The sequence below is a fragment of the Falco rusticolus genome, chromosome Z (assembly GCF_015220075.1).
Source record: "Falco rusticolus isolate bFalRus1 chromosome Z, bFalRus1.pri, whole genome shotgun sequence".
NCBI lineage: Eukaryota > Metazoa > Chordata > Aves > Falconiformes > Falconidae > Falco > Falco rusticolus.
The window spans coordinates 69,045,844-69,072,739 of NC_051210.1; the positions used below are offsets into that span (position 1 = coordinate 69,045,844).

At 39.7% G+C, this 26,896-nt stretch overlaps 1 protein-coding gene across 1 annotated transcript in view; it reads left to right on the top strand.

The window, feature by feature from the left end:
* The window catches only part of OXCT1 (3-oxoacid CoA-transferase 1), an 85,926-nt gene that overhangs the window by 39,124 nt on the left and 19,906 nt on the right, over positions 1-26,896 (top strand). The window contains exons 8-13 of the mRNA XM_037373736.1: positions 6,268-6,375; positions 9,027-9,138; positions 9,621-9,715; positions 10,392-10,440; positions 11,985-12,057; positions 12,830-12,905. Of these exons, the coding sequence (XP_037229633.1) occupies positions 6,268-6,375; positions 9,027-9,138; positions 9,621-9,715; positions 10,392-10,440; positions 11,985-12,057; positions 12,830-12,905 (513 nt within the window). The remainder of the gene's footprint in view (positions 1-6,267; positions 6,376-9,026; positions 9,139-9,620; positions 9,716-10,391; positions 10,441-11,984; positions 12,058-12,829; positions 12,906-26,896) is intronic.

The following is a 26,896-nucleotide window of genomic DNA, read 5'->3' on the forward strand; positions in this document are numbered from 1 at the left end:
GTAGCCACGTGACAGAAAACCTGGAGACAAACCTAGGAGATTTATGTCAGCTTTGCTTCCCTAAGGATCAGATATGACGTACTGGCAACACACCTCACTGTCCATAGGATTTTCATTCTTATGGAACTGGCAAATAAAGAACAGCTGTGTCCTGTTCCTATGTTGTAAAGAGAAGGAAGCACACAGTGAAATTACAAGAGATAAAGAGAAATGTTTTTCATATGAGTTGAATTGTAGAAATACAATAATAGTCTTTAGGTCCCAAGAAAACTATTAGACAAGTCCATGGTCCATCAGAAGCTATGAAGCAAAGTTGCCTATGTCCAGCCTCTGACTGAGGACATCCTTAAACTGCACATTGCTAGAAGCTGGGAGAATAGAAGCAGGAGCACCACGCTCTTTTAAGCTCTTGTTCTTTGCCATGAAGAAGGGTTACTGGACTAAATGGACCTTTAATGTGACCCAGGTTAATCTCATTAGACTAAAGGTACTCTAATAAATCTGAACTTTACAGACGTTTACTGTTCCCCTGCCCCTCAGTATGCTTATGAAGACATTAATTCTAAGTCTGATGTGAGCATAACGTGACAATTACTGACCAAGATGTGCCTTTATGAGACTACTTGGTAGCTGTTAGCTTCTAAAAGTTGTAAATGTCCCTTTTTCAGGGTGACTATCAACTGACTGTCCTTTCATTACAATAGGAGTTTGGCAGGAGTAGAAATTTCATAGTCTGGCTGATTTTAGAGTAAAAAAACCCTCTGTATCATCTCCCTGAATGCAGGCAGAACTAAGTAAATATTAACTTACTTTGTTCTTTTCCATAGCCCAGTAAGTTTGAGTAGTGTCTTCTTAATTTTCAATGACCTGTTTTCAGAGTGTATTCCACTGTTTTACAGTATCAAAGCTCTTTGTAAAATTTGGTCTAAACAATTAAAATTAAGACTGACTTCTTTTTCTTGTCTGTCATTAACGATGGGGAATGGTTGATAACAGTTTCTGTGATCTTGAGTGAAGACACAATTTTTATTCATAACCTTTACTGTGGTTTTTAATTTTTTAGATTTTTTTATGTTTTTATAAATGTTACAATGAATTTTACAGTGATATCCTGAATATTCCAGTAGTAAACTGTAGAAGTACACTAATGAGTTTGTCTTGAGCATCTAAAGGGCTAGATTTTATTTCATTTTTCTGTTGTTTTGGTCAGTTGACCATTTTTAATATTTTATTCTACTTATGTTCTGCTGGATATTTTTATCATTTCAGTTTGAAGAACTGAAGTATACTAGAATAATTAAGATAGTGATAGAGAGATTTAATAAAGCCAGTGTAAAACTACTTAAAAATGCATAGGTTTTGTTAAGCTCTCTCTCTCCCCCCCAGTCTCCTTTTTTCTCTTTCACCCACCCACCCATGCAAATTTTGGATTTTTTTTCCCCATAATAAGGAATTATATTGTCATTTCTGGTTATAGCGCAGTTTTATGAAAACTGAGATTTAAAACTAAAACAGCTGAAAACACATATCATAAGGGACCTAATTAAGCTGCAGAAAAAGGTTACAAGGTGCATACTCAAAGGAAAGGCCTTTTTATTTTCAAGTGTTTTGGCAGGAATAGTTTTGTCATTGTAATGTTCTTGCCAATTTTTGATCAAAACCCAGAGTACTTTATTTTTCTTACTGGAAGTCTATAACCTTCCAGGTTCCCTTTCTCTCTCTGGAAGCCTTCAGAAATTCTGAGATAAAACTCTAGAAGAGTAGCTGAATTTCAAAAATAGCAAAAATAAATCAAACTTAAGAAGGGAAAAGTAGATGTAAATTACAGAAGGAAATGAAACAAATGACCATTGATTCTATGAGTGCTGATACCAAAAGGAACAGCAGAAGGCTCTTGTGAATCATAGCAGGGAACAGCTTTCGTGTTCTGGGTTTATCTTGCAGATAAAGCAGTATTCAGAAATGATTGAATTTATTCATTCTGCTCCCATTGTCAGCAGACAAGATTTGCAAGAACTTTTATACCCAGGAGGAAAACCAATACTGTGAAACTCTTGAAACAATGAAAGAATTTCTTGAATCATGCATCAGACCCTTCCTAGAAGAGGGAACTCGGCCCATATGGTCTCTTGAAGTTACTCTTTAGCTTTACCTGTGTAGCAAAGATGTAAACATTTTCTATCTTCTAGCACATTGATGAAGTTAAGATTTAAAATGAACAGGTGATCGAGGCAATCTAAATGGTACCAGAATATTTTGATTTGCTGATTTAGAAAAGTGCAGGAGGTGGTCTGCCCTGATTAGTTCCCTCTTTACGCTTTGCCAGACTTTAAGTCTCTTGGGTGGGATGTCATACAATGATTTTTTATGTTTAGCGAGATTCTTCTGTACATGACAAAATAAGCCTGAGGCAAGTTAAGTAGAGAGAAGAAAGAACATAAGGATAGAGAAGATGGACAGCAGAACAGGAAGAAAACTCGCACAGATCCTTTTAATTATTAATATGAATGCTGTCCTGTATGTCTCATTGAGGCTTAGGCTGTGAATGTGTTACAGAAAAGACTGATAAAAGAATATGAAACCTGAAAGGGAAGTGAATATGCCCCGCTATGGAACTATTTATTTTTGCATTATCGTTCTTATCTACAAAGATCCTTGGGTTATGTCTTGCAGTGATCACAGAAAGTTAAGTTGATGATTAGTCATCAGATTTCCTAGTTTCACGCTTGCCGGCCCACCTTCATCTGCGGTATCAGTGCTGGCAATACTGATGGAGGCTGCTGGCAGCCCATCTACAGTATCTCAGCTGGAGTATCATCTAGTTCCCTGTAGCAGAGTTGGGAGAGAGAGTTGGAGCAATTGGATGACATTTGTACTTCCCCTGTGTGAATTCTTTCTTTTTCTTATAAACGTGCTGATTAATTTCACTTGCAGAATTAGATTGTATGTATTCGTGCAGACATTACATGCAAATTTTTCATCCCTTCTCAAAAATCCATTTTATTGCTACACAGATATTTTAATATTTCATTTTAATTACACTTGATGCTTATTAACATAATGGTAGAACATGGAAATTGCGGAACATAAGTAAGAATAGCGGGGGGCTGCCTGTGAACACAAAGCTTGTATTCTGTTTGTGTGGCAAGGTTTTGGTAGCAAGGGACTGCAGGGGCAGCTTCTGTGAGAAGCTGCTAGAAGTTTCCCCTATGCCTGATAGAGCCCATGCCAACTGGCTCCAGGATGGACCCACCACAGGCCAGGGCCCATCAGTGGTGATGGTAGTGCGTCTGGGATAGCGTATTTAAGAAGGGGGATACACAGGAAAAGTGCAACAAATTGCAGCAAAAGAGAGGAGTGACAGTATAGGAGAATAACAACTCTGCAGGCACCAAGATCAATGCAGAAGGCGTAGGAGGAGCTGCTCTGGGTGCCAGAGCACAGATTCTCCTGCAGCCCGTGGTGAGGCAGGCTGTCCCCCAGCAGCCCGTGGAGGTTAAGGGGGAGCACATATCTACCTGCAGCCCGTGGAGGAGCCCACACCGAAGCAGGGAGGTGTGTGAAGGAGGCTGTGACCACATGGGCAGCCTGTGCTGGGAAAGGCTTCTGGCAGGACTTGTGGGGAGAGGAGCCCAGGCTGCTCCTGAAGGACTGCACACCGTGGAAGGGACCCATGCTGGAGCAGTTTATGAACAGCTGCTGCAGCCTGTGGGAAGGACTCACGCTGGAGAAGCTCATGGAGATCTGTCTCCCATGGGAGGGGCCCCAGGCTGGAGCAGGGGCAGAGTGTGAGGAGGAAGGCGCAGCAGAGACAACATGTGATGAACTGACCGCAACCCCTGTTCCCCATCCTCCTGTGCTTCTCAGGGGGAGGAGGTAGAGAAATGTAGTGTGAAGTTGAGCCTGGGAAGAAGGGAGCCATGGGGGGGAAGGCATTTTTTTAAGTTTTGGGTTTTGTTCTCATTATCCTACTCTAATTTGAATGGTAATAAATGAAACTAATTTCCCCACATCGAGTCCGTGACAGTAGTTGATGAGTGATCTCTCCCTGTCCTATTCTCGACCCATAAGCTTTTTGTTATGTTTTCTCTCCCCTGCCCTGCTGAGGAGGGGGGAGTGATAAAGCAGCTTTGGTGGGCACCTGGTGTTCAGCCAGCATCAGACTACCCACAGTTCCAGTCTGCAGGGACCCTTAGGCTCATTTGAAATCTGTAGGACAAAATACATTTTATCTGTGTTATGTTAATTTAGGATAGTACATTGAAATAATAAATAATTATTTTGGTGGTTCTTGTAGAAAAAAGCAATCATGCTGACTGCTGTTTACAAAGACACAAAATACTAACCAATTAAGGGAATGGGGTGACTAATAACAAACCCCAACCGTTTATTGTTGGTTAAATTATTTATTCTGTGTATACTATGTGTGGAGGCATAGTGTGTCGGGTTTTCTGACAGCATAATTCTGTTGAAGTTGGTTGAATTGTGCCAGCAAAGATTTTTATTCTATAATACCTGCAGCAAGTAAATGTAGTTCTTTAATGAGAAAGTTCAAATCAGTAGCAATTAGTATTCCCTAGGCCTAATTTTCCACCCCATAAAGTGAAGACTAATTTAATTAGAAAAGGTGAATTTGGGAATTGTGCTGGTAGCCGATCATTTCTGCTTGGGCTTCATTGAAAAGTTTTGTCTCGTCCTCTTCCCTTTTGAGTATGTTGTGATAGTAGTTACAGCACTGAGTGCAGTGTGATTCATCTGTGTGCTTCAGGATTTTTTTTCATTTTGCCCTGTGTTTGACTGTGGTCTCTTTATGAATTCTAAAACGGATGTATTAAATAATAAACTGAAGCGAGACAGGGCATGGATGTGATTGCACCACTTGTTTCATGAATACAGTAGTCTGAACTTTTAAAATACTGATTTGACTGTCTCCTTATCTTGTGGATAAGGATTTTCTGGATGTGTGATTCTGCTGTCCGTGAACACTGAGGCTGGTGTCACTGTGGCTGTTACTGCCTCTTCCTTACCACCTTGGACTTAGATATTTCACAACTTGTCTCTTCCTGTCTGTTTACCCCAGGGCTTTTTTTAGGGATTATCTGAACCTGATCCCGTGGTCTTTGGTTTGTTAATCTTTCCTTTCTCTTTGCTGCTTTTAGGGTGGATTTGTTTGTTTGTTTATTGTCACACTGCAAGGCACAGTAGGAAGGTAATTGTCTAGCGGATGTACTCTAGACTTTATTATTGATCACATTGTGCAGTAACAGTAGGATGTCAAATTGAATTTTAATCTCTTTAATCTTGCTTCATTGGTGGTGGCTGCTACATGCTGTGCCCCTACTGATATGTCATACCTTGGGTCTTCTTTTGGGGTTCTTAGACTTGGGACATTCCTGAAAGTTTAACTAGTTTCTGGTGATAAAGCAGTTTGGAAATTTACTTAATTTCTTTTTGAGTAGGTTGTTTCAGATGTTTTCTTTGACCTGTTGCTTTAACATTATACATTTTCTCTGTGGTCAAATGCAAGTACAGCCCTAACCAGTAATGTCTGTTTTGTGGCAGAGTAAGATGTGCTCTCTGCACCAGAGACTTGTCAGGGAAGTCACTGGACATGTCTGAGGGTCTGTACTGCAGGCATCTGGCCACAGCAGGGTCTTCAGCTAGACCACCCTGAACTCAGACATAAAAGGAAGGAAAACCCTGTTGTCTGTGGTGCTCCAAATAGGTGATGTTTCAAATGTTCTGTGTGTGGATCAGTGCCATTTTGTGCTGAATCTGTTTCACGAGCTGTAGAGAATTCTAGATCTTCACATCTTTCTTGCAGTCAATTATTATGGTTCAAATGTTTTGATTTATTTTTGAGCACACTATGGAGAAAATTCAAGCCAGCTTCTGGGTTAGTTTCCTTAAAATTCACGCTTATGCTTTGTACTCTGACATTTCATTACCAGCACATTGTTTCCTTCTGTTTGGATGGCAATTATTTATAGGTACAAACAACTGTGATGTAACTGTACGTGATAGATTTCTTCAAGGTAGTTGTACAAATCGGGCTCTTAAAATGTTAACTACTTCCAGCTTGTATGTATGTATGGAAGAAGAGGAAGCATCTAAAATAGCCTGGTTTAAAGAGTGGGTCTGTTTTGTTCCATTCCTTAGTTTTCTGGACTTGATCCATTGTGTATTTAATATTTGAGACTTTGTTAATAAAATATCTCACTGAATATTTCTTCCTAAATATTTTCACTTTGCCTTTTCTCTCTGTAGGTAGAAGAAATTGTTGATATAGGAGCATTTGCCCCAGAAGACATTCATGTTCCCAAAATCTATGTTGATCGTCTGATACAAGGAGAGAAGTTTGAGAAGAGAATTGAAGTAAGTAGCTGAGCTCTTGGTCACAAGTATTTCAGATTGGGGTGTATTTTAGAATTTACAGGATTTTTTGTTCTAGCCACCAAGTCTTAGCACTGAGAAAATAGTGTGAGAAAGACCTGTCAGCGTTTTGCTAAATGCTGGAGCTTAGACCAGCTTAGGTAGATAGTAGTTAGGATGAGACCTGTGGATTGGGCATTGTTATAGCTCAGCCTTTCTGGTATGGGTCCTTGAATGATTTAGAGCAACGTCCTGAAGTCCTGGATGGTTTTAACACAGTTGAAAATTTGATGGAAAATGTTATTTCATTCTCCTTCCTTCTCAGTTCACCTTCTGTAGACACAATAAGGAGAACAGTCAGACTAAGAGCTGACTTTGACAAATAGATGCTTTCTTTTCTACTGGAAAGCTTTTGACACGGGCACATAGGGCCAATCTCAGCCCCTTTTCTGTCATGTATTGAATTACATTACACTGCAAAGGTCCTGGAACCTTTCTTTCCTTTTCTTTAATCTGGAATGTTTTTACCCAGTGGTATTTCTGGTCTGAATAAAAAATGGCAATAGCTATTAAAAATTGCAGCAATAATACTCCATCACTGAAAACATTCAAGAAAATTGTGAGTATGTAATTGCTCTTCTTTGCTTCTGTGGCTTTGCCTCACTCAAGCTATGTCCCTGTATTCATTTTGGTGATATGACAATGCTCTTAAAGTGCAATTGAAAATTCTGTATTTATTCTGTGTCTCCATACTCTGGAGGTGGGAATTATTCGAAATGTCATCGGAAGAGCTGGTGAAGGGGGAGATACATTGCACAGGGAAAAAAGAGTCTTGAAAAAAAGAAGTGCAGAAAGAAATTGTAATAATTAAACTTTTAGTACTAAAATCAAGTCAGAAAGTCCTAGGAAGTCATACAAGGCCTTTTCTCTACATAAACTCTTTCATGAATGTTAACATTAAAAAGCTTTTTTTTCTCGCCCCTCCATCTGTTCATTCTGCAAAAGCATATTGCATGTTGTTGAGTATTTGACTGGAAACAGATGTGTCAGACTTTTTTTTTTTTTTCTTTTCTCTGGGCATGTTGCGTTAGACTGCAGTTAATGGCCTGTTTCCTTCTTCTGAATGGATGCAATATCTCACAGAAAGGCTTTTTACCTTGCATGAGAGAAATCTGGTTTGCATTTATTAAACTACTGTTCTTATTGCAGTTTGTCAGTGGATGAAGAGATGACTGTCGACCTGATTGTCTTGACTGCATAAGTGAATACACCTACCTAGTCAACTGTCCCCTTATATGCTTAAGAAAAAAAGGAAGTGAGAAGCCGGGGGTGAGGGGTGGGGTGGTGAGGAAAGATAGTATAAACTGCACAGAAAAGTTGTAACAGATTGATTTTGTTTGTGTAATTTTGTAATTCTCTGTGGCGCCTCTCATTAATAGAGGTATAGGAAGGAAATGGAGGTATAGGAAGGAAATGGCAGATTTATTTACTCTTCCGTAAAAAGATTATGTATGAAAAGTGGCTATACGTATGAAAGCCTCGAGTATGATAAGTGGCAAGAGGAGAGATGAGGAATAAAGAGAAGGTAGCCTGTCATAATTCTTACTGGCCCTAAATGGCAGTTCCTGCCTAATTTGGCTCAAATGTGGTCCCTCTAGTGCAAGCCCTATTTTCTATCCAGCCTTCTGTTTGCTGCAGAAAAACTGTCTGTGATTGTTCTTACTTTTCCATAACTAGCAAGTGAAACAATTCTAAGGAAAATAGCCAAGGTATAAAAAGATAGTTGCTGGAAAACTCAAGAGGATTGTTACTGACTTTCTGACTGCCTAAAAGGATAGTGATTCCCAACATGGGGGAAAAAAGACACTGCCAAAATTCTTCTGTGGTGATGAAGAGGAACAGAGGGTAGTTTTGCCTGATGCATCCATTATGGCCTGAAGTAGGAGAGGATGTGAAGATGTGTAGTGGTGCAGGACATGGTGTTGCCCAGAGCAGTCTTACATACTTGGGAGAGATGTGCAAAGGGCATAATCTATGTAAACAGTAATTTACAGAAAAAGTCTTATAAACTTCTTGAGTGTCATACCATTTTCACCTAGATGTGATTTAGAAAGCATCAATGTAAAGCCAGAAATATCAGGAAACAATTCCAGGCAGATTTGTGCAAGTATATACAGATTTATATTTGAAAACTTAATTGCTTAACTCCAGATGTCTTTAGATGACTGGCATTTGTCTGTCTCATGCATGTAGATCTAGAACAGCACAGCTGAATTAAGTGAATGCAGAAAGAGAGCAGTATTTGTATTTTAGGCTGACATTTTACAAATCTTAGGTATCTCTGGGGTAATGAATCTCAGTAATGCTTGATGCCGCCTTAACCAGTTGTCTATGTATTATGTGCTCTCTCTCAGCCTTAGTAATACGAAGAAATAACATTGTGCTCTATGGCTAATATTGGAGTTATTTGATGACTCCATTGGCTTAGATAAGCTTGAACTGATACAATAAAAGGTCGTGTCTTTTTAGAAGATGGGTAAATAACGTTACTCTTAGACCAAGTACATCAGTGCAATCATAAATCAGGCTCTTGCGTCTTGAGAAGCAAGAATCTGGATTCTAATCTTTACTTAAGATTACTTCTTCTTTTGCAGCGCTTATCAATTAGAAAGCCTGAAGACTCAAAAGCCAAACAAAAACAAGGAGACAACGTGAGGGAGAGGATCATCAGACGGGCTGCTTTAGAGTTTGAGGATGGCATGTATGGTATCCTTCAGCTGTGCTGTAGATTAAAGTGATGACTTACTAGAATAACAACCACAGCTGGTTTGTTTAAGACAATTACCAATTACTCATTGTCTTTCCTGGAGCCTGGGGTTCTCTCATTTTATTAACACACTATTGATATAGATGGGATGTTAGGACATAGGGTACCTGGAATTTTTATTTAGACATATCTGGAGAGTTTGTTAGCTGTTGAATGTTTTGGAAGAATTTCTTGAAAAAGTTATGTAGGCTGGAAATGAAACCTACTTACACTGTGGATTTTTTATCGTGTAAGGCATTAGACAGAATGCAATTAGACAGTCCAAATGGCAAAATAAGTCATCACAATTATGAGCCATCTAACTAAAGATGAAAGTGTTTGTGAAGAGAACAGTTCTAACCATAGTACATTGATAACTTTTTTAAATTTACTAATTTGCAGTAGCTATGTACTGGTTTGTGCCTTAATCGGTTCTTTTCAGCTAATCTGGGTATTGGAATTCCACTGCTGGCCAGTAACTTCATCAGTCCAGACATAACTGTTCACTTACAGAGTGAAAATGGAGTCCTGGGTTTGGTAAGAATATATTGTGGTCACTTATTGAAGTGTACTTACCTTGCAGTGACTAGGTTTTATTCCCTTCCCACCCCCAGTTTGGTTATAATCATATTGAAATGTATGCCGCATTGCATGATCATAAAATTCCCCTTGTAGCACAAGGAAGTTTTTAAGGAAATGCTTATTTCAGAATTACAGAGCTACTTTCTCAAGTATGTTCTTAAGTACATGTTTTGCTGGAAGGAGTCAGAAACTTCAGTAGTTCGCAAGACCAAACCTTCTAAATCTTCACAAACACAATTTTAAATACATCTTAAAGTGGATAGTATTTTCATTGTTGTATGGCTTTATGAAGTTGCACCAACATACTTTTTTCTGAAAAATGTCTTTCACTTTGGTTAAAAACAAAAAAATGAAAACCCAAACCCAACCCAACCCCCAAACCAGACTAACCCCCCCTTTGTGATTGCTTAGTAATTCTAACAACCTCTAAGAGTATGCTCATCTGTCCTGATGTTAGTTGATTTAGATTGTGGCTTGTATCATCAGGGATGTTGCTCTGCTACAGATAAAAAAATGCATGTCTGTGATGATCAGTTTTCACTAAAAAGCATTAGAAATAATATAGCAGTTATTAATTGTATCTCAAAAGATATTTTAATATAAAACTGACATATGTCTATGTTGTTGTCAGGGTCCTTATCCACTTGAAAATGAAGTAGATCCAGACCTGATTAATGCAGGTAAAATCTTTTAAATAAATTTAACTTACTGAAAATGATTATTCATTGTTAATTTAAAAATTTTCTTTCGATTCAGTATTTGATCCCAGACTTTTGTTTCATTTACTTACAAATATTAATGTGTTTGTCTTCTTTTAAGTGAAGGTTGTTTTTGACCAATGGAGATGTTTAGAATTCTGGTTTGAGAGCTTATGCTTTGATGCATTTTAGTAGCTACTGAAGGCAACTCTCTTGCAGGTCAGGCAATAAAGAGTCAAATCTTCCTTTTCAGAAATGAGGTTGTTTTGTGAAGCCTGTATGCAAACATGAATTTGTTTTCCTGCTACTTTTCACCTTGTGTCTTCTAGAAAATGGTGTTTGACAATTTAGGTTTATGGTCCTCAGCCTGCATCTTTCTACTTAGCTTTCACTTTATCCAAGGGTTCTTGCTCCTTGTTGCTGCTTGCAGGCTGTGTTCTCTCTCCCACTGCCTTGGGTGGGTGCCTGATAGGGTAAGACAATTCAGGTAGTTTCAGCCAGTCTGGATGTTAGCATGGTGAGTTCTTGTTATCTGACTGCAAGACCGTTTGTATGACCTTAATCCTGTACTGTTTTGTGTGTCAAAATTTAATTTCCATACAGTGTCTTGGCATATAATAGACACCAAGTGAACTCAGTAAATTAAAGCAGGTAACTTGGGTCTCTATTTTAACTTTTCTAGTGTTTCCTTCCCTTTTCCCACCCTTGTAGTTCATCTCATTGTCTTTTTCCTTGTTTTCTAGAATCTGTATAATGTTGTCTCATTCTTCTTCCCCTTTGTTGTTACACTAACTTTTTCTTCACAATCCTGGTGCTAAAGTCTTTGGGTTTTTTTTTTCTCTCAAGTTTCCCATGCTTGGTTTAGAATTTCACCTTTGACTTATTTCTTATAATAAAAACCTTTCCAGAGTCTCTCTGTACACAAGGTTGCTGCTTAGACTGATTCAAAGTGCTGGCAGGAAAGGAAAGGAAAGAGAGGGCTCTGGACAGAGTCAAAATAAGACACTTCCCTGTGCATTCCACTGTGCAGAGAACAGTACAACACACAGAAGTACATTTTCTTCTGCACTCCAACAAAACAGAAGTAAATTAGATCTGTCATTTATTTTTCTGTATTCTACACGGCTATCACTTTAGACCATTCAGTCTGGTCTGCTTGCTCTTGTTTGCAACCTCCCTGTCTCCTGAAGATGGTCGGTCTTTGTTTCAAAAGAGAATTATCTCTCACTTTCTCTGTGAATAGAGAGCTGAAGTCCACAGAGATTTCTTCGTCTTTAGTGTCACTGATGTCTTGTCTGGTGGTCAAAGAGTGGGCAATCCTCTTGTTAAAAACTGTACCGATGTGCTTCACAATTCATTATGATTGATTAGGTTTACAGGTGACATACTAAGTGTAATCAGATCCATAGTTCTACATAATCCAGAGGAATTTTTTAAAAAAGAAATTACTTCTTGGTTAGTAGCTGTGACTTCATTTGTCAAAGAGACAAAGTACATACATACTATAGCTTATTTCTTTTTTCCAGGTAAGGAGACAGTCACTGTTCTTCCAGGTTCTTCCTATTTCTCTAGTGATGAATCATTTGCAATGATAAGAGGGTACGTAACAACACAAACCGTGATCTTTTGAAACATGAAAAGAATAAACTGAGTCAGTGACTGAAGTCATCAGTAATTATTTGAAATGTGGTTAGCGTTTAACTACCTGCAAAATGATCATGGATTTAATCTATGGTGGTTTAGAGAGGATTAGGTCTAGCTATTGGAAATAGAAAAACAGTGTAACTAATAGGTACTGTAGTTATGTTCCTGTCAACCATCACCTGGCCATATATAAACACATTTACAACTATATTTTAACAAACTACTTTTTGGTCATTTCCAAGTATCTAATCTGTACTTGCACTCTGTATATTGTTTTTGCTCAGCTTGCAACTGTGATCCTCATTCCACCTCCCTAATGGAAATTCACTGTCTGCACCTGTTTCTTGTTTGTTTTTTCGGGAAGGAGGTTGGATGCAAACAAACACTAAATCCTAATGGCTCTGAAAAGATGATGAGTGCATGTAAATATGTGAAAGAGTGCACTTAAAAGTATGAGTTCAGAGCTGATTGACTGTGCATGCAATTAACCAAAACCAGACAAAAGTAATAATATTTTTAGAGGCTTGGTGGTCAGGCAGAAAAATTTGCATCAGTGCTACATCTAGAGGGGAAAAAAAACCAACTAAATGTGTGACAAAATGATTGCTACCTCTGTGTTATGCCACGGTTTTTATATTGATGAAATAAGAATGTGAAAAAAAGCTTGTTAAGATTTGTGGGCTGTTACTTGAACATGATATACTAATTACACACTTTCTGCTGCCAGAGGTCACGTTGATTTGACAATGCTTGGAGCTATGCAGGTGTCCAAGTACGGTGACCTGGCCAACTGGATGATTCCCGTAAGTAGGCATTTGTGCTACTGTCAGTACACTATATTTAGCATAATGTAAATGTAGCTGGGGGTCAGGCAAAGGAGAAATTGGATGAAGCAGAGGGATTGTGAAGCTTAAAGCATTAAATAGAGTATTTAAGGTTAACAGGCTTCCTTGCGTACCACTTGCACCAAGCAATCAGGAGTCACCCCTTAAAATTATGCTTGTGCTAAACACTGTGAAAAGCTAAACATGATTTATATAAGCCTTTTTCGTTCCTCTTGGAAGGAAATGTCACAGGTTTTTTGCTGAGGGCTGATGCTTTTTCTTGAGGATGACAAGTCTTGTGTAGTTGTACCTAGAGCAAGAACTTGAAGAAAGCTTCGAAATAGCATGTAGCTCATCATAAAACCTTAGAAAACAGTCTGTATTGTTTTTCTCAGTGGTCCTGTCAAAGAATCACAGCATTGCCATTTTGCATACATCTAGGAGGCAGCATACTGTTGTCTTTACTTGAATAGTCCTACGGGTTTCAACAGTAGAAAAATAAGCAAAGTATAAGTAATTTAAATATAAGTAATTTAAGCAGCTGATGACATTAAGCCATTCTGTGAACACAGTTTATGTTTTAACATTGAACAATGTACATATCTTTCACATGGTTTACAAGGTTGATATTTTCAACAGCTTTCAATATGGTACTTTCTGATACAGTTTGTATAAGAGATTTCTAGAAATTATTTTTATCCTCGTTTAAGGTATTGAGGCGTATTTCTGTCTGAGCAGTGCTAAAGGTCTCAGGAGAGTCTTTGAAAACTGAAAGCTGAGTGGAGGAGGAAAGAAACCAAAATGAATGTCCTGTCTCTTGGAGAAGCATTAGTTGAGCCCAGAAGTCTGTGTGACTTCTCCAGCAGGCCTGTGAGTGCTCAAGTCGTGGAGCAGTGGCTGGAGCACAAGCTGCTTTCAGTGAGAGGGGACGAAGACGGGGTCTGTACAGGCAGATGTGGGAGAAAGGATTTATCTCAAGGGCTAATCCAGGTGTCTGTGTGATTGTGGTGGATGTGAAGGAGTTATGGCTAGGTTGGAGTATGGCACATAGGAGATAAATCCGTAAGAAGAGTCTTCCTTAGGTGTTCTCACAGCACAACCCAGTTTTACCATCACAGAACTGGGACAGGCCACTGCTGGCTAGATCTTTTCAGACCCCACTGATACAAGTACTAGCTTTTTCAAGACTCTTTCCTGCTTGCAGTGTCATCCAATTAATATCCTGAAAAATACAGTCTGAAGATTAATGGCTGATGTTAGTACATCTCTCTAGGATTCTATGTGTGCTTTCCTATTGCTGTTTTTTCTTTTGATGGAACTCTGTTTTAAACGTGATCCGATGGTCAGACATACCATAGGAGTCCAATATGATGTACATTAGGTGATACTGGTTAGCTTTGCATTGTCCGATTCCAATTTCTTTTTTTTGTCTTGAGTTAAAAGAACTTGTCACTAGAACACAAAATAATTAAACCAGCCTCCGCAGAGGAACCCCCACACACTTTGAAATACAAGGGATAATTCAAATTACATTTTTAACCCTAGGTTTGCTCTTTGAGCCCAGGCAATAATATGATAGTGTAAATTTTCAAGGACATGCAACCTTGGGTAACTGAAATGGATGTTCACTGATTTATCTGTTGCTCTGTATGTCAAAGGTATGATAAGTCACTCAAATTATGTATTTTAAATAGCTAAATCAAACTTTTTAGTAAACTATTTTTGCCACATGTTTCATGTAAATAAATGGTAGGTAGTCTACATTTTCAGTCCAGTACTGCAGATATATGACACTGACAAGCTGAGTGGGGTATTTTTTCCTTCATATCAGTCTAAGAACTACTCTTACTGGATGAAGTAGCTCTGGTTTTGTGAAAGCACTTTCTTCACATTAACTTGTGGTGGCTGTGTTGTCTTATATAAGTAGAAATTACTTGCTTACATAGTGGTTTTTAAAAATTATTCTGAATTATTACATTTTCTGTAAAAATTTTGAAGATAGATTAGAAAAATATTTAAAGGTAAATTGTTAGTATAAGCTCAAATATTTTTTTTGTAAATAGTATTTAGAGATTTTCTTATAGGCTCAGTGCAAGATTATTTTAATCTATACATGTTTATTTTGATTGTCAGATAAATCCTGGTTTTGTTTATCTCGGTTGTCTTAGACTGACATTTTCTTTATACTTTTGCAAAATGAAAGTCACTATGTAAGTGTGGCTTATATAAGTGGCCACTATATAAGGCTGTGGGCTGAATTTTAGGTAGGAATAATTGCTTTGTTTGCTTTGTCATTGCTTTTGTAAATTGAAGTGGTAAGAGGTGTATACTTCAAAATACCTAAGCAAACAAATAATAGATAAAGACTCCTGCTCTAAAGTATTCCTGGTAAACCAGCAAAAAAGCAGGTCTAGTGATAGCTTATTAAGCTGAAATGTTTGAAAAAAGGCACTGCTGAATCATCAGTGGGTAGATTTTAATGCCAAAAAAATCCCAGTAATTTCAACTGACCATATTGGTAACGCAGCATATAAAATTTCATGCAGTTCCATCTGTGCTGAATCTAAAATTTATTCACTAGAGCGTTCGTTCATTCTTGAAAAGCAGTATCATGAGCTGGAACAATGTACCACTTCTTTTCTTGCTTGGTTTTATTTTACATGGGGTGACTTTTTTATTTGTTTTTTTAAAAAAAAGCCCATTGTGCTGTATTTCCAGTTCTGTTTTTGTTTTGAGCTCTGTTCCCTTTGGCTTTTCCTAAGACTTGCCTGCTATGTTCCAAAGCTTTTTAGCAAGCAGTATTTGGGGGTTTATTCATTCTAATATTTGTAAATAGAGTTGCAGGACATTTTAAATTAAATCTTGCAGTTAAAATCAACACGTATTGCCATTTTCTCATGCCAACTTTTGTTGGTTTTCATAGCTTGTCTTTTCTGTTTAACAAACTTGGTCATGGTTAACAAGCATTTTCTGAACTTATAAACTACATGTATTTATATTTCATACAACAAAGTATGTTTTGATGTTCAAGTATTAAATCAGAAATTAAGTATGTGTTCAGAGTACACGCACTGTTATCTTTAGAGAAAATGGTGAATATTCAACTTTTGCTGTATTCAGGTAAACTTCAAAATCAGGGTATTTTCCACGGATATTTTCCCAATGTATTTAGTTGACTATCCAGAGCTTGTTTGATTCCTGTTAGCACCAGTTTCCAAAGATATGTCACAAGTGGAGACTATCAGTATTACTTTTGTGATATTTTCAACTTGCTAGTAACACCTGTGTTGAAGCAAAACATTTAGCAGTCTAAACTTCTTCTGAAAACTCCACTTTAGCTTTTGTCCTAGATTTAGACTGATCAAAAAGTACAGCATTCACAGTGCTTTCAGGGTAAACTAAGTAATAGTTGCTTTTCCAGTAGCTTTGTGCACTTTTTACTTTCTTTCATCATACTATTTACCATATAGAATTTAAACTCATTTTTCCAATCACGATGTTGAAATTCATTTACTGATGGGTTTTGTGGCTTGTCTTTCAAGATCTGAACTATCAAAACACAAAGTCAGTATTTTGCATTAATAAGGCAGATTCATTTACAAATGTGTTTCTTGAAACATTGAACTTTAGCTTGTATTCTAAATTTTTCTCAAAACTGTGCAGACTTTTATATTCCTTCCTTCAGTGCTTTATCTTCTTCAAAAGATGATGATGTTAGTTTTGTATCCAAATCGAGGGCATTATTTTCCATATCTGAAATTGCTTATTTTGCTTATGAAGATGTCTCTCCATTCTGTTTGGCCCCAAATTCATGAATAACAAGTATGTTTTCAAAACAGGAAAGTGCAAAATACAACTTTGGGTAGCTTTTATTTGTCTTGTTACCTTTGAGGTGTACCTTTTTACTAGCTTACACTATGAGGGGTCTTTTTGCTATCGTCATTTGCCACGCTTATTAACCTTTGGCTGTCTGCAAACTTCTTTTACAGTGAGTTTGTATTTCTGAGTAAATATACTTGATTTCAGCAGTCATTTCCCTTTGGTTACTTTGTTTTGAGATGTTTGTCAGGTGATCAGGTGATTCTTAATCTGCTTTACTGATGTGTTATTTTATTCTATAGTACAGACTTTTAAAATAGGATTAACCAGCATGTGGCATTCAGATTTTCCTGTTACCCCAAATCTGGGTTCTTCACCCAGTGTGCAAGAGCCTATCCACTCACAGAACGGTTTATTGCATGTCTGCTCAGAGATGGGTGCTAGGCAGTAAACCCATGAAGCTAGCCCACCTCTCATCACATAGCAAAACATTGTATACATAGACTTCGAACAATTAAATATGACTAATTGTAAACAATTTTGATTGGTTCTTACAGGCCTCATCTCCTTTTAAAAGTACAGCATTATTTTTTTTCTCACAGCACTGTTCTGCGGGGGCGGGGACTTTGTTAGTAGGGGGCTTTCTTGGCTCAAGGGTGGATCTTTTAGTATGCTAATTAGGATAGTTCACACATAGTTCAAGTAATTTTCTGTTTGCTGTCATTAGCTATTTGGTTCTTCTTGAGCTTAAGTTGTTACTTCTTAGCTTGAAGTATTTATGGTGTCTGCTCCTTCTCCAAGGCCATGTTTTGTGAACTTTTTGTAAGGATTAACTACCATCCTCTGTTTTTCGAATTATTTCTTGGTTTTGGCTATAGATATGTCATTTTTTTTTGCTTTTTCTTTTTTTAAAAAGTAAATAATTCCTGTATAATTCCTATTTTTCTTGTAAATAAGATCACAGACTCACAGAATGGTTGGGGTTGGAAGGGACCTCTGGAGATCATCTAGTCCAATCACCTGCTAAAGCAGGTTCACCTACAGTAGGTTGCACAGAATCACATACAGGTGGGTTTTGAATGTCTCCAGAGGAAGAGACTCCACAACCTCCTGGTCCAGTGCTGTCATCCTCAAGGTAGAGAAGTTCCTCCTCATATTCAGGTGGAACTTCCTGGTTCTCAGTTTGTGCCTGTTGCCCTTGTCCTGTCACTGGGCACCACTGAAAAGAGCCTGGCCGTGTTCTCTTGACACCCACCCTTAAGATATTTGTTGTCAAATATCTTATTTGTTGCAGTTGATTTGTTGTAAGATGATATGTTATTGTCAGTTAAGTTGAATTATGAGCAAGATACATTTTTTTTAGTTACAGGATTTGTGTAGGGTGATACAAAGATCGATTTTGCTGAAAACTAGTGTAAGGAAACTTTAAGCTGTATTTCATTGTAATGTTTTAAATGTAGCTGTGTGTTTGGGATTGATTTAAGTATTTCTTATACACTGTAGCTTTTGGGTTCTTGGAATTATGGTATTCACCATTATTTCAGAGGCAAGTAATAACTCCTAAGTTTTGTGTTTTGGCTAAGCACCATTTTGAAGCTGTCCGTTCTGTTCCATAAGAGCTCGATAACACTTGAGGTCTAGATCATGCATATGTGTATTTACTTGCACTTGTTAGGAACTGAGCTAAGGAAGGCTCATTGCAATAGTTACAGCCCTTTGCTCTTATCTGCTATTTTCTAATGGAGAGGAAAATCCTGTGGGTAAAGAAAGAAGAGGATAAGACTATTTTAAGCACATGCAATAAACGGTGCTGTTCATTTAGGCAGAAGTTATTTCCTCAACACTGGTGTTTACTGGTAATTTTATTCCATTAAGCACTAATACTTAATGGCTTTTTGTCTTCCTTCCTTTGGTATTTCTCTAACTAACAAAAGGGTTTCTGTGAAGGGAGAGGAGGAGGAGGTGGGAAACTTCTGAGTAACCCCTGGGAACAGAGAGCTAAGGTAGCTAAGAGAGATGGAAACGCTGAGGAGACAGCCATGCAGTAGGGCAGAGAGGCCAGAGCAGATGGGAGCCCACGGCTGCTGGGAGCTACTGGATGGAGACGCATTTTGCTTCATGAGCGAGGGACACAGTAGCTGACCTATCTGTGTTTCGCAAGTTACTGTCAGAAATTTCTGCCAGCCAGCAGCTTCACTGCATCTACAGAGCAGCAGCATGAGCATGCACTGTCGTAGCAGTCCTGGTTGCAGTGGCAGTTTAGATTGTCTCACTTGGGATTTTAGAGGTTGTGGGATTGACTGCACATCTCCCTGCCTGTATGTGATTTGTTTGTAGTTCTTCTACCAGTGACTTTTTGAGACCCTCAGAATAGAAGCACTTCATGGAACAGTTTCTGCTGCTCTTCTGGTGGCTACATCTTACTATGAAGTATTGGTTTATTTTCTACAGCCTTCCTAATAGAAGCTACATGACTCTTGTTGCCATTGTGACATGGATCAGAGGCTGGGCATAGGTCAAAACAAAACACCAGAACTTCTGAAATGTCTCCTGGTGACACCAGGGACTCTGCCTTCTTACCGTGCATTTCTGTACATTCCCTAGCCAATAATGTGACAACTGATATGACTGAAGAACCATTGAACCAGTAATGGAGGAGCCCTACAGCTGGCAGTTGGTAAATCTGAAAGAGCAAAACGGATGAAATGTCTGTGATATCACTTTTCAGTAGGTGGAAACTTACTAAAGGTGAATAGTATAACTATGAAGCATATCATTAATGAGAGGGTAACATACTCAGGAGGACTACAGGGATGTCACGATGTTATGCAGGGAGCAAATTAGATGGGCCAAAGCCCAGCTAGAATTTAGTCTGGCTACTGCTGTAAAAGGTGATAAAAAATGTTTCTATAAATCCATTAACAACAAGAGGAGGCCTAAGGAGAATCTACCATCCTCTGTTGGATGTTGGGGGAAACAAGGTGACAAAGGATGAGGAAAAGGTTGAGGTACTGAGTGCCTTCTTTGCCTCAGTCTTTAACAGTAAGACCAGCCCCCTGAGCTGGAAGACAGGGGTGAGGAAGAGCAGAATGACGTCTCCACAGTCCAAGAGGGAACAGTTATTGATCTCTACCCTGCTTACACCTGCACCAGTCTATGGGGCAGGATGGGATCCACCTAAGGGTACTGAGAGATCTGACAGAAGAGATCACCAAGCCACTCTCCATCATATCTCAGCACTCCTGACAAACTGGGGAGGTCCCAGAAGACAGGAGGTCAGCCAGTGTAATGCCCATCTACAGGAAGGGCAGGAAGGAGGATCCGGGGAATTACAGGCCTCCAGCCTGACCTCGGTGCCAGGGAAGGTTATGGAGCAGATCATCCTGGGTGCCATCACACAGCACGTGCAGGACAACTGGGGGATCAGGCCCAGCCAGCACAGGTTTGTGAAAGGCAGGTCCTGCTGGACAAACCTGGTCTCCTACAAGAAAATGACCCACCTAGTGAATGAGGGAAAGGCTGTGGATGTTGCCTACCTGGGCCTTAGCAGAGCCTCTGACGCCATCTCCCACAGCATTCTCCTGGAGACACTGGCTGCTCGTGGCCTGGACAGGTGCACTCTGTGCCGGGTATAAAGCTGGCTGGCTGGCCGAGCCCCGAGCGTGGTGGGGGATGGAGTTACATCCAGCTGGCGAGGGGTCACCAGTGGTGTTCCGCAGGGCTCCGTGCTGGGGCCGGTTCTGTTTAATAGCTTTATCGACAACCTGTACGAGGGGATGGAGTGTCCCCTCAGTGAGTTCACAGGTGACCCCCAGCTGGGGGGAGCGTTGATCTGCAGGAGGGCAGGAGGCTCTGCAGGGGCGTCTGGGCAGGCTGGAGCGATGGGCCCAGGCCAGTTGTGTGAGGTTCAACCAGGCTGAGTGCCGGGTCCTGCCCGTGGGTCACACCAGCCCCCGCAGCGCTGCGGGCTGGGGGCAGGGGGCTGGGAACTGCCTGGGGGGAAAGGGCCTGGGGGGGCTGGTCGGCAGCCGGCTGGGCATGAGCCCCCCGTGTGCCCAGGTGGCCAAGGAGGCCAGCAGCACCCTGGCTGGTGCCGGGAACAGCGTGGCCAGCAGGGCCAGGGCAGTGCTGTCCCCCTGCACTGGGCACTGGCGAGGCCGCCCCTCGACTCCTGTGTTCAGGTTGGGCCCCTCACTGCCAGGGGGACACAGAGGGGCTGCAGCGTGTCCAGAGACGGGCAGGGGGCTGGTGCCGGGGCTGGGGCACAAGGCTGGTGGGGAGCAGCTGGGGGAACTGGGGGGGGTCAGCCTGGAGAGGAGGAGGCTTAAAGGGGATCTTACTGCTGTCTACCTTGAAAGGAGGTTGCAGCAACATGTGTGTCAGTCTCTTCTCCCAAGCAGCAAGAAGTAGGACAAGAAGAAATGTCCTCAAGCTGTGCCAGGGGAGGTTGAGACTGGACATTAGGAAAAATCTCTTCATGGAAGGGGTTGCGAAACATTGGAGCAAGCTGCCCAAGGAAGTGGTTGAGTCACCATCCTTGAGGGTATTAAAAAGATGTGTAGATGTGGCACTTAAGGACACGGTTTAGTCATGGACTTGGCAATGTTAGGTTTATGGTTGGACTTGGTGATCTTAAAGGTCTTTCCCAACCTAAACGAATCTATGATTCTGCTGAGGTACTCAACATCTTTGCCTTAGACTTCAGTGGCATAGTCTATATGGCTAGTGGTAGAACTTGAGGAAGGGTGGATAGTGCCCATCGTAGAAGGCAACTGAGGACTCGTAAGTAAATTGGTCACGTGTAAGTCCACGAGGGCAGACAAGTTATATGCAAAGGTGCCAAGGAAACTGGCAATTTCCTAAACCACCAGGCTCAGAGCCTCATGCTTAGCAGTTCTTTTAAGAAGCAGCAGCCTCAGGGATGATACTGGGACTGATATTATTAACATCTCTATTCCCTACAAATAATATAAAAAATACAATTTTGAGCAAGAATATTAGCTTGTATATTCTTCTGCTGGAGTATAAAATTCATGTTTTGGTAGCTAAGGTAATGCAGTTAAGGGACTGGGAACGAGGGTGATGTAAATTGTCCAGGGTAATGCAGTTTGCATAGATAGATCTGGATTGTTTTTGGAAAATGTAAATATATTATCACTGAATTTTAGAAGCAGCAGCCTTAATTTTTAATGCTCTGAGCTGGAGTAGCCAAAGCTAAAGGATTTAAGTGTTAATAATTAAATAAATTGAAAGAAAATTATACAAAAATTCTAAGCCTTATCAAAAAGCATTACCTGAAGACATGAGGAAACCCAATGCAAATTTTTAAAATAATATTTTAATTTATGATCTGTAGAGGTCAGTATAACCTAAAGCACTAGGAGTATAATTTTATACATTACTGGTGGTTTCTCTGCCGAGCTTCAACGTACATCTTTTGCATGGTTTTTAACGCTTTCACTATGAGGTGAACTGCATGGCCGTTGGTAGAAACATATAAATGAAAGTAAACTGTCAGAGGCCAGCTGAGTGTGTGACTGTGGGAGGGTTTTTTGTTCTTGTTTTTAATTACTGTTTGTAGTGCTAAACCTGAGAGCAGAGAGCTCCACAGCAAGAGCTTTTCTGACTTGAAGTTACCATTTTTAATGATGAGAGAAAGGACACATATCCCTGAATGCCTGAGAACACTGTAGGTCTTCTCCAAGGAGCCCTGTTGCAGGCTATTTGCCACTTTGCTTGAGTAGTAGTGTCTTTGCACAAGGCTTATTTTCATTTTGAATCCAAACACACTGTCTACTAACTTTCTTCTAATATTTCTGTTGCACTGAGTGCATCAAACTGTCACTGTTTTGTTTCAAGTTGTAGAACAATGCCAGAAATTTTGAGAAACATTTTAACTATTACCTGTGCAATTAAGCACTACAAGTTAGCTAAATTGTGTATGAACAGAAAACACACAGGTTAATATGCTCAGTGACTGTGTTTCTCTTAATAGTAACGGCAAGTTGTCTGATGTCTAGGACACAGAATCACAGAATCATAGAATGGTTTGTGTTCAAAGGGACCTGTAAAGGTCATCTAGTTCCAACCTCCCTGCTTCCACCAGACTTGCTTCCAACCACCTTCCACTAGACCAGGTTGCTCAAAGCCCCATCCAACCTGGCCTTGAACACTGCCAGGGATGGGGTATCCACATCTTCTCTGGGCCTCACCACCCTCACAGTAAAGAATTTCTTCCTAATGTCTAATTTAAATCTACCTCCTTTCAGTTTAAAGCCATTTCTCCTTGTCCTGTCACTGTAGGCCCTACTAAAAAGCCGCTCTCCAGCTTTCCTGTAGATCCCTGTTAGGTATGGAAGGCTGCTATAAAGTGTCCCTGGAGCCTTCTCTTCTCCAGGCTGAACAACCCCAAATCTCTCAGCCTGTCTTCATGGGGCAGGTGCTCCAGGCAGACTCTGACCATCTTTCATGGTCCTCCTCTGGACTTGCTCCAACAGGTCTGTGTCCTTGTGTTGGGGGCCCCAGAGCTGGATGCAGTGCTCCAGGTGAGGTCTCATGAGAGTCAAGTAGAGGGGGAGAATCACCTCCCTTGACCTGCTGGCCATGGTTTTTTTGATGCAGCCCAGGATACAGTTGGCTTTCTGTGCTGCAAATGCACATTGCTGTGTCATGTTGAGCTTCTTACTAACCAACACCTTCAGGCCTTTCTGCTCAGGGCTGCTCCCAATCCATTCTCTGCCCAGCCTGTATTTGTGCTTGGGATTGCCCTGACCCAGGTGCAGGGTCTTGCACTTGGCCTTGTTGAACTTCGTGAGGTTTGCATGGGCCCATCTCTCAAGCCTGACATGTGGGGCTTATACAGCAATAGCTGAACAAAGGAGAAGGACAGGACCTGCAGTTACCTAAAGCCTCTTTGAAGATCTACATTTCAATGGGATATTATTTTAATATGATGAGATGCTAGGTTTTTGCAGACATCATGTGTCTTGGAATGAAGCCCACAGTAGTATATCAGCTTACTGCTTCTTTCCCAACAAACACATGCCTGGAAGCCTGCAGAGCCCTCGCAGCATGTTATCACCACCATTGGAAAAGTCTTGAAGCCTCAAAGGAGAAAGGGACTGTATTGTGTTAGCTGTATTTCTTCCACCTTTTTGAGGGCTTTTTCTATCAGTTTTGTTTGTGTTTATTTCTCTTCAGGCTGCATGGAAGGGATGTAAGAGCTCACTGTTTGTATTTTATTGATACTCTCCTAAATTTTCAATGTGGGAGATGGCAGCTCTGCTTTAGGCATCTATATAATGACAGCAGCTGAAGAAGTTCTGCCTGTCTCGAAAATACAAGCATATGTCAAAAGTCTCCTGATCTGTAGGTTAGTGGTAATAATTGTGACTATTATATGGAACCATCACTTTCAAGTGAGACTAGTATTATGTTGGCAGTAATATTTAATTATTATATGCTAACCTTTGTGTTTTGGAAATAGTGTGCAAAGGTAAATGGAAGGCTGTCCCAAACTGTCCCATTACAATGAAATGGCATTCATCACTGTAAAGCAAATCCATTTCAGTGAAGCAAGCATGTTACAGACTGTTTTGAGTTGCTCCTGAGATGCAGTTTCTCAATGTATTCATTTCAATTTCACTCATTCGCTCAAATCTATTGCCAACAGTTACTTCAAATCAGTTTTATATGAGAAAATTAAGGAATGAAATCTGACCAATTTTATGCTGCCTTAATTTTCTGGTTATAGAAAGTGAAAATATAAATATCGTTAGAAATATAGTTAGTGCACATATTTGTGTATGCTACATTTTAGGAAAGAGTTATTAATAGATTTTGCCAAGAAGTATCAGTCACTCAAGAACTTGCATTCCATTTTTTCAAATATACTTCTTAATTTTGCTTTTTATTATGTGTGCATGTGTGTTAGGAGATATCTGTTAGTGTTCTTGAAAATCAGGTCATTTTCTGTATGGCTTAACCATACAACTAAATCTTTATTTTGAACATATCTTCACCCTTTTGTGCATGTAGGGCGTGCTCAGCTTTGTTGCATTTAGCCAGTATTAACTCTTTGTTGTGTTGTTGCATTATCAACTCTGAGATAAAAATCCCATTAATGATTTCCCAGCATTTCATGGTAATGTTTATTCAGTCATATTCTCAGAGTAGAATCTAATCTAGCTGTCATAGTTGACAGTGTAATTACAATAATTCTGTAATTGTGCCATATAAGGACATAAAATCAGTGGAAAATAGCACAAGGAAGTGTGTTTCAGAACACTGTAATCTTCAGCTTTATCCCTCTTTTTTGGTACAGTCTTCAGTCTTTCTCACTGAAGAAACTGAGAATGAAATCTGGAAGAGTTGTGGCTTTCATTTTAGAAACAACTGTAAATGTACCTTAAACATTGGGCAGGATTTAGCAATGGCCAAAGGACTGTCATCTACATTTTATGTACTTAGAGTAGATTTATGCGTACATATTTTTTTAATACTACCTTCTGGTCAGTATCCTTTTTGTACAAAGCTAAGGTCTGTGCTAATATGCACTCCCCCAAAACTGTGAACCAACGACATTTAATCCCACAACAAGTGATGGGATATTTTTGTTAAATAGCTATATATGGCTCTTGATGACCTCCTGCTTGTGCTGTGCATGTCATTTGAAGCTGAATGTGCTCCTGAAGCTGAATGTCTGTGAAGACAGACAGTACCTATATAGAGAGGAAGACCTGTGTGACTGATGTATGTTAGTAGTGAATATGCACCACTGCAGAGAGGGACAGAGCAGAAAGCTTTGCAGTGGTCCCAAGTTCATTCTTTTAACTGCAGTGTTAGCAATATTGATGGTGGTGAAAGAAGTATCTTGTATCCATCCACTGCATTACCTTCATTTCTGCTTTTCTCTGTGGAGTTCATACTGTTCTGGTTACTCTAAATTTTAGTAGCTGTCCCTGGCCTGATATAATAGTTTCCTTTCCTAAGAAAGCTGAGACTGGTGATGGATTCTGTACCTGCCACCTAATCTGTTTCTGTGGCCATCAGAGACAATACTGACATTCTTAAAACCTCTACTCTTGTCATCCTAGCTAGCTTGTTCAAGGTCTTCCAAGGGGATGCCTGAAAATTCTGATTGAATGGGGAGCCTGCGTAAAGACTGTAGTTTAAACTAGAAGCATTCATTATTTTCTGTAAGAGTTTTTGAAATAGTAGTTTTACTAACTTTGAGCATAATGTTAGGCATATATATTTTTTCTTTTATTTAATAGAAGGAAAAAGTATTTAATCTGAAATTTCTCTTGATTTAATACCATATTAGGGCAGTTGGCAATATGGGCAAGGACTGTCAACAGGGAAGTAGCTCAGTTCCTTTTCAAACAGGTACACATTTTCACCTGGGCTGTCCTTTGATATTCAATTTGAAATGGGATTATTCAAGTTTTTATTTCCATCTGCATTCTAATCCTTCACATTCTGCATTTACCACTTAGAAGTTTTCACTCTTTCTGCTTTTTTTAGCATCTGCTTTGCTGTACTGTTGATGTGATATCTATTTATCTCAAAAAAAATTATGTTCTTTTAACATAACCAGATCAGTTCAGATGCATTTTGTCCTGTGATGTTGGGAGTAGCTATAAAATTCAGTTACGGAAGGAAAGTCCTTCCTCCTGGAAATGAAGAGGAAAGGTGTAAAATGCCAGCATGGGTGCAAGACCTTAACAGTGTTTGAAGGCTGCCGAGTTCTCTTTTCTCACAGCCATCTCTTTTTAGTCTGTTTGGATTTTCTTCTGAATTGCTTCCTGCTTGCCATAGCATCTTTCTAACTTGCGATACCATTGTGGAAAGACTTCACCTTCTCTTGAAAAACATCTTGACTGTCTCACTCATCTTGGAGTACTCATAAGCTTCTGCTGGAATACCACAGGCTGTCTTGGATGCCACAAGTGACCAAACCAACAGGAAGGTTTAGGATCCTGTTTAGGAATTACTGTTAGGCTAAACTGCTTTCTCAGTCTCTTTAATATTATATTTTGATCACTCAAATGATGTTCAGATATGAAGACATCAGGTGAGAAAATATGTACCCTTCCCTCATACTTTCTTAAAGATGCCCCATCATCATAATAGCAAAATAATGCATTTTG